Below are 12,948 nucleotides of genomic sequence, written 5' to 3' on the forward strand. Positions count from 1 at the left end.
CGGCCGACCACTTTTAAGGTCGACCGGCCACCTATTTTGTACAGGCAGTGGCATTTTTGTGGCAGAATAGAGCAGAACCTGAGGCCAAAACAAAATAAATTTCTGACTGCAAACAGAGCAAATTATGGCTGCAAACAGAGAGATTTCTAAGAGGATGTTCTCGGTTGTGTACGTACGGCTCCTCACTTCCCGTTCAATTAAATTAGCACTTTAATATTAGTATGTTGTAATTAATTAGTTGGATTCATTCGAATTTGTAATAACTAGTTAATTTAGTTAATTTATTTGGTATTGTAATAATTAGTTAATTAGGACATTCATTCAGACTCTCTTGTGTGACGATAGATTTGTAACACTTGTAATATGTGTATGTCTTCCAACTCCTATTTTTTTTCCCTTTTATTTATATGCTTATCGTCGTAGCATCATATTTTTTTCATATCATTACCATGTGTTGTATCTATTTTTGCATGCATTGGGTTTAGTTTATCATTCAAACATTGTTGTCACGTCTTACTTACTTGAATACATGCATTACCACATACGTTGAGTTGATCCATATAACATATTAAACTGAATCTAGTAGTTTCATTTTGTATGTGTTGCATTAGTCATTTGTATATTAGAGCATACATTTTTCTAATTATTTTCTTTCTTTTGGCTTGCCTCGATTGAGTACTAGGTGAGCATTTCTTGTTTTAGCATAATACATGTGTGTTCGTATTGCCATATCAAGCATACTATCACGAGGCTAAGTGCTTATTTGGAATAACTCTTTGAATGTCGGTAGATGAAGGTTATTTTACTTGCATTGGAGATGATTTTGATCAAATGTATGTACAAGCTCATTATTTTCCTTTTGAGTTGTGTACACTCAAAAACCCTTTCCAAAAAAAAATCGCATAAATCAAGTCATTTTCAAAGCAAGCGAAATAGTCTATACTTGTGTGCCTCACATAGTAAGTTAGCATTAAATAATCAGAACAAGAGCATATAATGTTGATAAGAATCATATCATGATTAATAGAGGCCGATCTTTGATCGGGTGAGAGGGGTGCTCAATTCATGACCTTTCCCTCTCATGCCTAAGGTCCCAAGTCAAGACATTTTTGTATAACGGACAAGTGGCCTTTGGCAAGAGTTACGGGTTTCCTAAATTTTTTCAAAAATATTTAGATGGCGACTCTGAAATCTAGTAATGTAGTCCATTTTTGGCATCTTTGATGATAAATGGATTTTCTAAAAATTGTTGAATTTGGACTCTCATTTGTGTATTGTGTTTCACATTGCATTTGTCAAACTAGATTCAGAACCATGAGAGTCCGAACTGTAGAGCTATTGTATCCAAGGAAACTAAACCCCTTCGAGGAGCACGAAAAACTAGCTACACTGGGTCATACTAGGTGTTTTTGTACGCAACAGAAAACTTCTTTGGATAATCTGTAATCTAGTTGGGTTCAACCTTATCCATCCAGGTAGGGGTGATACCAATACCAGAACCGAGTAGACCAGACTTTGAGGGTAATTGAAGGGTCGAACTTCAACCCGAGTGAGAAGATGCGTGTTTGTTTCAAATGTGGCTAGCTGGGTCGCATCTATAGCTCTTGTCGTTGGCGTCATAGTTCAGGGATTGTTCTGGGGGTTGAGGATAACCCGTCTCGGCAATAAAGATAAGAATGTGATGGTGGTGTTGGAGGAAGGATAGTTGTTTTTGTCAGTTAGTTTTGAGTATCTTGTTTTGAGAACTGGAAACGGTTATAATTATTATGTGATCGTTTTGTTTTGTAACCGATACGATGTGGACTGTTGAAATATTATGAATTTTGTTTATGTATGTATACATGGTGTTTATTTTGATAAGTTGGATATGTTATAATTTTGAGTTTTCCTTAATGTGATGAGTATTTTGAGGGTCGCTATGATTAGTTAGAATATTGCGAGGGTGAAGTTGTACTAGTCAATATATTCGGTTTGGTTAATGTTGGTTTATGTTAGAGGTATAAGTTTTAATTTATTGCGGTGGAAGTTTCTTGGGAAGTAAGAGGGTTGTGCCTTGTAGTGACAGGAGGAGTGTTGTGTTTGTTGGTCAAGGTTCGGAATGATAGTGATGGGTGGAAGGAGGTTGAGAACTTATTTTGTTCATATGTGAAGTTAGGATAGTATGACTTCAAAGGCCTTGTAAGCGTTGTGTATATGTGTTGGGGTTTGGTCCAGGGTAATTATTCAGTACGTATTAGCAACTAGTAGTTTGACCAGAGGACTTAGTGTTTTGGTTGTACTGATATACTGAGTGATGAGATAGAATGTAGATTAAAGAGTTTACTTATTGGTCATTGATGGATGAAGGCGTTGCATTTGCTTGTTGTTTGGTTTGGGTTGTTACGTAGTGTCGGTGGCGTTGTAGCGTGGTCGGCTTTTGAAAGTTAGTTTGGTACGAGAGAATAAATATGTGAAACTCATTGTTGTGAACTTAGTCGGGATTGTGAATACATAGACAAAGTGAGGGCATTAGTGTTTAGATAACTCATTTGGGGTTAAGCAAGTAATGGGTTTTGCTTGCATAGTGTGTACTGGTGCATGGTTGGGGGTTGTTCGATGATGTATCGAAGGGATTGGTCATGAGACTATCCTAGGAGGTTGCCTTGGTGTAGCAATAATGTATTTAATGTGTTGTTAAGAGTGGTCAAATGTTCAATAGTTCTGTGTCACTTTGGTGTGGTGTTTGTTGTTTGGTTTGGATAATGAAACTCCGAGTGAAATAGTAACATTGTGTAGAGTGATTGGTGCGTTCTATCATAGTTGTTTTGACCTTATCGGTCCTTATGTGCGTGGTGTAAAATGTTGGTGTATGTATTGACTTGAGGGCTTCTTAGATACAGAACTGTTCTTAGATCTATTCTTCAAAATTTCTTCAGGTAGTGGATTTGGTTCTTCCTCAAAGAAATCAATCACAGATGGAATTCCTTCAGATAACATATTGATGCCAAAAAGCACGTATACTCCGAAATAGCCTTTGTATGCATATTAGATACGTATTGGACATGAATACGCGTTCGATATGACGGGATATGTATTAGATACGATAGAGAATTATTCTTTTTTTTTATTTTAATTTTTTGAATTCGGATACGTTTGGGGATACACAAGGATACTTCAAGGATGCGTTTGGGATACTTTTGGGACACGGCAAGATAAAAAAATAATTTTGAAAATTTGTAATGGAGTCAAAATGTAAATTAACAAAAGTAATCTAAAATAAAAATAAAAAATAAAAAATAAAACAAACAAACCCTAGCTCAGTCGTCTCTATCGCTCGCTCTCGCTCTCGCCCTGTCTCTGTCACTCGATCTCAGTCCCTCTCTCGCTCAATCTCACTCACTCTCTGTCTGTGTCTCTCCGTCTCACTCAAGAACTAGAGCTTGGTAGTGAGATGGCAGTGGAGACAGTGGTTGGATTATCTAAGCCAGCTGAAACTTGCTATGAGACAGATCAAAGCACTGAGCAGCCTACCAAACTGAAAAAATCTAAGACTAAACTGGATTCTTCAAAAAATACTGATTCAGCTGCAGTGAAGATGGTGAAAAAAAAGAAAACAAAGTTTGAAGAATATCTACAAATGAAAACCCGACATGATCGTGTATCTGCCGAGGCAGATTTGTATTTGGAAAAAAAACTTGCTAAGAAACTCAAGGTTAAAGAGGGGAATTTACGGGGTGGTGATGATGACATCAATTTGTTAATTGAAGGAATTCCATCTGTTCTTGATTCCTTTGAGACTGAAGACAGTCTAGATGAGATGCCACTCGAAAAAGTTGTTGCAAAGGCACCTCAGTTGGATAGAAATACAAAATATGTAGCCCCACACCTGAGATCTCGTGTGGCAAAGGAATCAGAAGAGTTCTCTCAAATTCGTAGAAGGGTACGAGGTATGTAGATTGAGTTTTGCATTGAAGTTTGGCATATCATGTTATTACCATCAGATTCTGCAATATTTGCAATGCATTTTCTTAATAAAATTTAACATGCTCCAGGACTTCTGAATAGGATGTCTGAATCTAATGTAGAATCAGTTACCAGAGAAATCTCCACTATCTTTCGTGTAAGCCTATTTCCTTTGCACAGCCTGTTGTTTATTATTTTTCTCTTGAATGTTAGTCTTCTATATGAAGCTTGGTTTGAAAAGGGAGATGTATTTGTATCGGATACTTATGGGATACCAATACTCCTTGATACTCGCAGATATGTATCGGATACTTTTTAATTAATTTTTCCTAAATTTTAGAGTGTCCGATAATTTTGAAGTCTCAGATACTCGAAGTTATATGGTACTTGTAATACTTTGTTTAGTTCTAGGATAAGAGGAATATAGTGAGAGTTAAAAGTAAGGGTAAACTATTGATAGGTCTTAATAGTTAGACTTAGTTCTCATAAGATCCTATTGAAAATAAGTCCTAATAAAATTGTTGGTAAAGATAATTTTTTGCGACGATTTTTTGCATGTCATTAAAAATTGACAATTAATGACTTTTTTTGGTCATACTTTTTATAAATTGTCCCTAAAATTTGCAATTACTGACATCTTTTTGTGACGAATTTTAAACTGACGTTGAAAGTTGAAAATAAGTGACTTTTTTGTGTCAAAATTTTCAAAATGTCGTTGAAAATTTACAGTTAGTGGCAATTTCTAATAGTGTTTGATAAAAATGCCATTAATTATTATAGGACCTATTGAATAATAAGTCCACCTATTAGGATCTACACGTTAGTCCCTCTTAAAGTAGTAGAATTTGTCTAATTGATGTATCCTTATTGTCTCTCTCGCTCTCTCACTCTCATGTTTCTTCTCTCGGTTCTCGTTCTTTTTTTAGTGTTGGCATGTAAGGATGCTGTTTAATTTGCATTTGCATTTGCATTTGCTTTTGCTTTTAGTTTTGGATGTTTTATGAATGTTTGAAGACTCTTAGCTTAATAGGAATCCCTCTCTTTATTTATTAATTTGCTTAAGGTTTTATTTTCATGCATATTACATTATCGAAATTATAAAAAAATAAATTTTTTTTCACAAAAGTATCTCCGCCGTACCCGTGTATCTTACTTTTTCAGATTTTGGCATATCGCCGTATCCGTATCCCCGTATCACCGTATCCTGTATCTATATCCGTATCCGTACTTCCTAGTCTATATATATGTTAACTTTTCATAGAAATTGGTAGGTTTAGTCCTAATATAACTAAATACCCTTTATAAGTTGTAAATAAAAAATTAAGGAAAAAGAAAGGATCTGGTGAATGTTGGATGTCAGGATGGAGACATTTCCCCTAGGCCCTTGGGGACACCCCAGTGGCTTTAGGTCACATTCCCCTAACAAAAAGACTCAAGTTCGATTTTCCTTGCCTTACCTTTAAAAAAAATGTCAGGATGGAGTCATCACAAGATACATCTTCTAGACTTTTTAGTGAGTCATTAGTACTGCAGCTACTTTTATAATAGATTTTAAATGGAGTCATCATGGATACATCTTATTTCTGAGTTTATCTGGTTATTTAAAAGACCTACATAGCTAAGATTGTTGGCGTCATCTATTCCGTTTGCCTTGTGAACTCTGAGACATGTCCAGATGAAACTTGGTGCTCTGCGGTCTTGCATAGTATAGTGGGCATATGCTTGCAGAATTCCAGTCGCCCCATAGTCAAATATTTGTTGTGTTATTTTTAATGTGTTCTTGTTGAATATGTCTTGTTTATTGCTGACGTAGTATTCTCTACCAATCAATCTGCATTGGTTGATCCTGTATTGAAGCTTCAACCTTTTAATTTTCCCGATTTGCAGTCTGTTGCTCGCGATACTGGTTCTAAGCTTATTACTGAAGAAGTTTTGGCATCGTGTTCTGGAGGTCCTTGTGGAAATGAACAGTTAAGTGTTCATTCTATTTTTTACACCTTAAGTTGTACTCCCTTTTCGCGCTCTCTTGATCAAGTCCAGATCTAAGTAAAACTCATACTGAAGACTAAGATAGAAGAACTTTCTAAATGATAATTAAAGAAGATTTATAGATTAATCACCGTGTATTCATTATTGTCTTTACATTATAAATTTGAACTCTCTTATGCTAAATATATTTAGTATATATGCATTGGGAACAAATTTGCCATGCATCATCATAACGGATCCAACTTGTACTGGAAATTTCTTTCCTAATTTGTTTTAGCTCTACAAGGGCATAATTGGAAAACTTCCAATTATTTGGGGAGGTGGTTTGTCTTGGTAAATTTTGCTTGTGTGAAAATCATATTTGTGATGCTTACTTTCTTTGTTGCCAATGAAACAGTAAATTTTAGAAAGACTTTTAGTGGATAGTATGAGGCCTTTAAACTAGTTTAAATAATATTATTTTTCTCTTAAAGTTTGCACATATTTAAGGGTATAAATGTTTTTTATTTTAAACTGTTGGCAAAGGAACTTATGTAATAATTTTTGTTTTGGTTATCTATCTTGAGATTCCTGTGATCTTGTGTTGATCTTTTTTCTCTATCCTTAGTTGGATCCTGAAAATGCTTTTCACTTTTGAATTTGTCCATCTTAGAAATTTCAACGTGAACCTCAATGACCAAATCTTGCCACCCAGCAACTCTGAAAGAAACAGGATCTTTCTGCTGACCATTGGTTCAATGGTTAAGACTTGGCCTAATAACCTTAAGGTTATGGTTTCAAGTCTTGGGGCCACCACTTTGTGCATTATGCTAAAGGTTAGGTGTGTACTCAATCTTTTCCCTCCCAAACACACATTAATGTGTACTAATTGGGCGTTGTTTTTTTATTTGTGTATAATATTGCATCTAATAATTTTTAGTGCATGTCTTCTCGCAGTAAGGTGGTTTGGAATCCAATAGTACCCAAAAAGCATAGTTGTTGTGTTGAAATTATTTTTATAGAATTGATGTAAATGTGTTTTAAAAAGCGAATCAAATTCTGTATGATTGTAAGAATGGAAATATCAATTTTCCCTAGTGGCTTGTGGCTTGTGGCTTGGGAAATAGAGTATCTTTTTTATGCGGCTTTCCCTTAAAATGCTTGAAATACATGCTACATTTTATTATCATCTCTTTCCTATGAAGCACGGACATGGACACGGACACGGACACGGAACACGACAATTTCCAAAAAATGAGGACACGGACACGGACACGGACACGGACACGGCGGGGGACACTGTGATTTTTTTTTATTTTTATATATTTTTATGTGTTATGTAGATTCATATTACATTCATCCTAAATCAAAATTAACAAACACTAAGATAGTAACATTAATTCAATAAATATAACCACTACATTTAAACAAATTAATAGATCATCCATTCACAATGAAGTCATAACAAACGATAACTAGAACTAAGATGAGAAGGAAAAACATTCAGCATTCAACATCCAACAATATTCTTCACAAAAGCACTAAATAAGAGAGGCAAAATAAATAAAAAAAAAAAAAAAAAAAATAGCCCCTCTATGTCCCATGCCGTGTCCCGATGGGGACACACATGTCCCCGCCGTGTCCCCTACAAAAAAATCATTAAATTAAAGGGACACGCCATCTGGCGTGTCCCGCACGTGTCCCTGGCATGTCCCCGATGTGTCCACGTGTCGGACACCACCACGGCACTGATGTTGGAATGCCCATGCTTCATAGTCTCTTCCTTAGGTTGCACATAACTTTCTTTTTGTTAAATCTGATAGATTTCCGTGCCATTTGTATTGTACAATTTGATTTTAAGCCATGCCCTTTTTCTTTCTAGTGTATTTGTTATTCTCTTCATATGTTTGTATTCTCAATTGATATTTTTGTCCTTATTTCTATGTGAAGGTATGCTGCTGTTTTCGCCGCTTTTGTTGCAGGCATGGCTTCTTTGGTTGGGATTGACTTCGGTGCAAAGCTTTTGGCTTCCCTAGCTAAATGTTTTGAGGTGCTTCATTTTTTGAATAAGATTTCTATTATTTTGCTACATGAAGTATATACCTTTCCAACAATCAATTGTGAGATTCAGGCAGTCCAGGGGGAACCATCGCAGCTCGTCTCTTATTGAGAATCCATGCATCCCTATATTAGTGTATGGACAGTTATCTCTCAGGCATAGTTTTAGGTTCGGCATCAATGAAAAAAACAAAAACTAACAACGCATCTTCACATGCCAAGAACAATGAGATCACCCCTTTCATTCTTGGGTGACAAAAGGATCATATGATTCATGCCTTTCTTTTTTTGCATGCCTTTCCTGGAGGTCTAGAGAAAGCTGCAATGAATAGGATTTCACTAATCCTTTTTTTTTTTTTCCGAAAGGAAGAGCGTGAAATTCTTTTACCTTTGCACACCCCTCTGGTGCCTCTTATATGTAAATATATATATATATATATATATAATAAATAAAATAGCGTAGGCCATTTTTGAAGGCTCACACAATTGTGTGAATATAAGCCTTTTGTTCTGGAACTTTCAGAAAATTACTGAAAATGACCTCTTTTTTTTTTTGTTTGTTTTTTCTTCCCCCCCCCCCCAGGATGAGTACCTGGAAGAAGACAATCTTTCTCTGCGAAATCTGACACTTCTACTGTCTTATTTATACATTTCTGGAGTTTGCTCAAGGTGAGTAACTTCTATCATTGTGACCTCTTGACTGTGCTAGAAATGATAGTATACAAGCAAATTATGAAATTTTCCTTGTTGTCAAAAGCGAAGTTTTAAACGGCTAAAGGCTCGCCTCGATGCTCACCTTGAGGCGAGGCTAAGGAAAAATGCCTCAAGGCTTTTATTTCTAGGCTTTACTCCCCAAAGGCTTGCACCCACAGTCTGAGACATGTGCATTAGGTGCATCTTGTATGTCTTTTGCGCATAAGCATGTGAGGAGTACGCATATGGAGAGTTTGTCTTAGGGTCTTGTTAAACTTACTCTAGTAGATGGTTTAAACATAAAAAATAAAAAATAAACAAGAACCCCTTTCACAACTATATTCTATTGGAAAAATTAAGTAAATGACCAATCAAGAAAAAATGAAGTTAACGCTGAGGGAGAAGCTCAATCTAAGAATATAAATTTCACTTTCAATAAAGCAAAGCTTCCTTCTCTGCAGTGAACCTTAAGCATAAAAGTATTTACACCTTTATATTTAATTTTGATGTATTTATTTATTGTTCTAAAATATTTATTAAATATAAAAATTCAGAATTTGAAATGCTTACGCCTCACCCCATGAGGGGTAAAACACCTCACATTATGCATTCGCTTTTAAAAACTTTGGTCAAAAGCATGTCCCGGAACTCCCTTTCAAAGTGGGTTTTTCCGTTGTGACTATCTCTTTGTATGTTGCCTGTTATTGCAGTACGGCTTATTGAAATTTTCAAATGCATGCTAATAAACCTGAACCTAGCAGAACCTGGATTGTGCTGTCAATACCACTCTAGCACTTTGCATAATTTGGGGTTCAGGAGTACTGTAATTACCAAACCCTGTGGCCAGAAAAGTGATAGTGTTACCACAATACTGCAAATGAAATCCATTTTCATGCTTCTGATTAGCATTGGTTGTTTGAGCAATTGAGTTATTCCCTTTTTCAACAAAATGACCACAGCACTTCACAGCATGATCAGGCAATATGGCAACTGCTGGATTGTCACAAAGTTACGAAAATTGTATCAGCTGAATTTTCGTGATTGATGTTGCTTCTTTTTATTTATTTTTAGTTGCTTTGCCATTATACGTCTTTACCTGAGAATGATAACTAAGATACCATTACTTTCGGTTACTGTGTCATTTAACTTTGTGTCTTAAATATTTATAGCAACCCCATTATGCTAAACAAGCAGTTCCATTGTTGATCTTTTTCAGTGATTTGATATATGACTTCATGATTATGCTGAGCAAGAGGTTGATGGAGATAGATGCTTCTACTATCTTGACAATTCTACAGTGTAAGCCACTTAAATAATTGGTCCTGGTTTCTCTCTGACTTCTTTTATTAAAAAGGAAAAAGGAAAAAAGAACGAAGAAATAGAAGTATGTGGTTTCCATGAGTTTGTGTGTATTTGGATGTTAATTTTCAATTGGTTGCACTTTAAATACTTACCTTTTAATTTTGTTTACAACCACAAATTACCCGCACTTGGCTGTTTCGTTTCTGTTCTTTTCTTTTTCTAACTGAATGAACTGTCCGTCCCACATTGACTTCTTATAGTATCATTAGATTAATATTGAGTAATGTCAAAACATGCCATTGCTAGTGTAGTAGAGCAGCAATTTATGTTTTAACTTTAATTGCTTTTGCCTAAGCAGGCTGTGGGATGAATCTAAGAGGTGATGACCCTGCTGCCATGAAAGATTTTGTTCTGAGTGTGCAGAATAGGGCAAATGAGTTGAAGGCCTCTTCTGGAAACGGCCAAGCAAATACAAGTAGCAAAAGGGTATGCATGCATGAATATATGAGATATTTTTTCTATTGTTCACTTGTTTGTTCTTCTTGTCTGCAACTTGCTTACTCCATAATCCTCACAGATGGAGTTCATGCTTGAAACCATATTTGATATCAAGAACAACAAAAGGAGGGCAAAAGAGGATACTCCGCGGCATACACGGATAAAAAAATGGCTACAGAAGGTCTTGCAAATTGATATTTTTTCAGTATTTATGTAATTAATTTGTTGCATGGGATTGTTCCATGAGCTTAAGGCCATCCTGTTGCATTGCAACCCTAAGCTAGCACTGGGCTAGAGTAATGCCATGCACACCTTTTCTATTGCACCACTAATCCACTCTGTGTTGAAGAGGTGCAACATATCTCAGGGTATATGTTTGGTAGGAAACTGAATTTACAGCCTTCAGCATGGCTTACCAGCTATGAAGCATGACACTTACGTAAAGTAACTATGACTGTGTTTGACAGATGTCACACATGACACCCCTATCTTAGGGAAGTTATCTTTATTTAGGATATTTGGAAAGAAGACATGGGAACACAATTCTTTGCACCTGCCACAAAGGATATAGCATTAATAATGATAATTGATAAGTTAATGTTATCTGCTTTGAATGAACGAACTAGGTTATAAGAAGGTTACAATTACTGATTACTCTCATTTGGTATTTACCCTTATTATCCATCTCTAAGCTTTTGCAGCATCAAACTGTAATTGTGGTCTCTCATTTAAGTTTATCAAACCTATCATTCAAATGCTAACCAATGAAGGGTGTTATTCCTTTCTATGCGCATCGTGTCTTGAGGAACCTGATGAGTTGTCAAATCTTTTTTTTTTTTTTTTTTTTTTTTAACTTGATTGTGTGTTTGCAGCTGAGGGTAGAAGGTATTTTAATTCGAGGGCTCAAATGGAGCAGGCTCGTTGATCCTGACAAGAAAGGCCAGTGGTGGTTGTCTGGGGATATGGCATCCACAACTAGCAATTTTGAAGAGGTTGCGAGCACAATGGACAAGGAGTCCCTCGAAGCCCAGAAACTGCTACAGCTTGCTGCTGTACAGAGAATGAACACAGACGTTAGAAGAGCAATCTTTTGTGTAATAATGAGTGGGGAGGACTATGTTGATGCTTTTGAGAAACTTCTAAGGTTGGATTTGCAAGGGAAGCAGGTAAGCATCATCTGTTTGTCTTCTTGATCTTTATATGGATTGTGGTTTATTTTTACTTGTTTTGCCATCTTCATTACTTATTTTTTGTGTACAGGATAGGGAGATCATGCGAGTGCTCGTGGAGTGTTGTTTACAGGAGCAAATCTTTAACAAGTACTACTCCGTTCTTGCTATCAAGTTATGTAGCCATGATAAAAACCACAAGATCACTTTACAGGTATTACTTTTAGTATTTGGATTGATTCTCTCAGAAATGTTTATTTCATATTGTGCGAAAAAGAAAATGAATTAATTAGAAATCTAAGAAAGGACACAGTATTGCCTAAAGCTTTTTCCTTAAAGCGTTTGCCTATGGCACAGCCGACTTTTCCTTAAAGCTTTTTCCTTTCATTATCTTGCTCGTCTTATTTTTTCTATTTTTTTTTATTTATTTTTGCTGCTGATATTACTTCACAGTATTGCCTATGGGACCACTTCAAGGGACTGGAGTCGATGCAGTTGATGAGATCAATGCATCTATCAAAATTTGTTGCAGAAATGGTTACCTCTTTCACCCTCTCTCTAGCAGTCTTGAAGGCCGTTGATTTCAGTGATACAACGCAGCTGACTCCAAAAAGAATAAAGCATTTTCAGATGCTATTCGAGGCCATCTTTGAGCATCCTGATAGCCTTGTTTGGAATGTATTCACTCGTATAGCAGCTAGTCCCGAGTATGAATCCCTTCGAAATGGTGTAGAGTTCTTCATCAACAAGTATGTTGTCGGTAATGAAAATTCCCTTGCCAGAAAATTCAAGATTGCAAAGAAAGCATTTACTAATATTGAAGGAGTCCTCATGTGAGTGTTATACATAATTGTATTCTGATTATTGCGGTACTTGGCTGGAGACAACAAATTTTGTAGTTCAAATTAGGGTTTAATTTTTTTTTAGGAAATCAATTTTGGGTTGTGCTTGACCTATGGAGGTAATTGAATGAATTTGTTTTTTGTGATAGTTTGTCAACAATTTGATTTGTTTTGGATTGTTGAGAGGCTTTTTAGCCTTTCGCAAAACACTAAACACTAGTGATAGGGTGACCACTTTTGCGTATTATATTTGGGTATAATCGGACATTACATTGTACATAGATAAATTGATGAAGGAGAAAAGTTAATTATTTGTTAATTTAATTAGTATTTATTATTTTTAATGCAGTGTGTGCTAGTTGTTAGAGAATTGATGTTCCACAAGAAACATCTTACAAATCATTTTCTAAAAAAAACAGCATGATAAATCATGATAAAGCTCTAATTGTTTTTTGTAAATAAAGTTATTGCATACG

The 12,948-nt window shown here is 35.8% G+C and overlaps 1 protein-coding gene across 2 annotated transcripts; it reads left to right on the top strand.

The window, feature by feature from the left end:
• Positions 1 to 3,258: 3,258 nt before the first annotated feature.
• On the top strand, positions 3,259 to 12,632 carry LOC114301540 (uncharacterized). 2 transcript variants are annotated; one of them, XM_082891840.1, is made up of 12 exons: positions 3,288 to 3,926; positions 4,032 to 4,099; positions 5,830 to 5,912; positions 6,584 to 6,751; positions 7,861 to 7,960; positions 8,552 to 8,637; positions 9,878 to 9,960; positions 10,322 to 10,449; positions 10,541 to 10,642; positions 11,334 to 11,627; positions 11,722 to 11,844; positions 12,084 to 12,632. In XM_082891840.1, the coding sequence occupies exons 1-12, from the start codon at positions 3,431 to 3,433 to the stop codon at positions 12,465 to 12,467; spliced, it is 2,115 nt and encodes a 704-aa protein (XP_082747966.1). In that variant the 5' UTR covers positions 3,288 to 3,430; the 3' UTR covers positions 12,468 to 12,632. The 2 variants fall into 2 exon arrangements, with proteins under 2 accessions (XP_028102289.2, XP_082747966.1); XM_028246488.2 differs by lacking the exon at positions 6,584 to 6,751 and having other exon boundaries at positions 3,259 to 3,926.
• Positions 12,633 to 12,948: the final 316 nt, after the last annotated feature.

This window comes from Camellia sinensis, chromosome 10 (assembly GCF_055761805.1).
Source record: "Camellia sinensis isolate YWXY chromosome 10, ASM5576180v1, whole genome shotgun sequence".
Taxonomy (NCBI): Eukaryota; Viridiplantae; Streptophyta; class Magnoliopsida; order Ericales; family Theaceae; genus Camellia; species Camellia sinensis.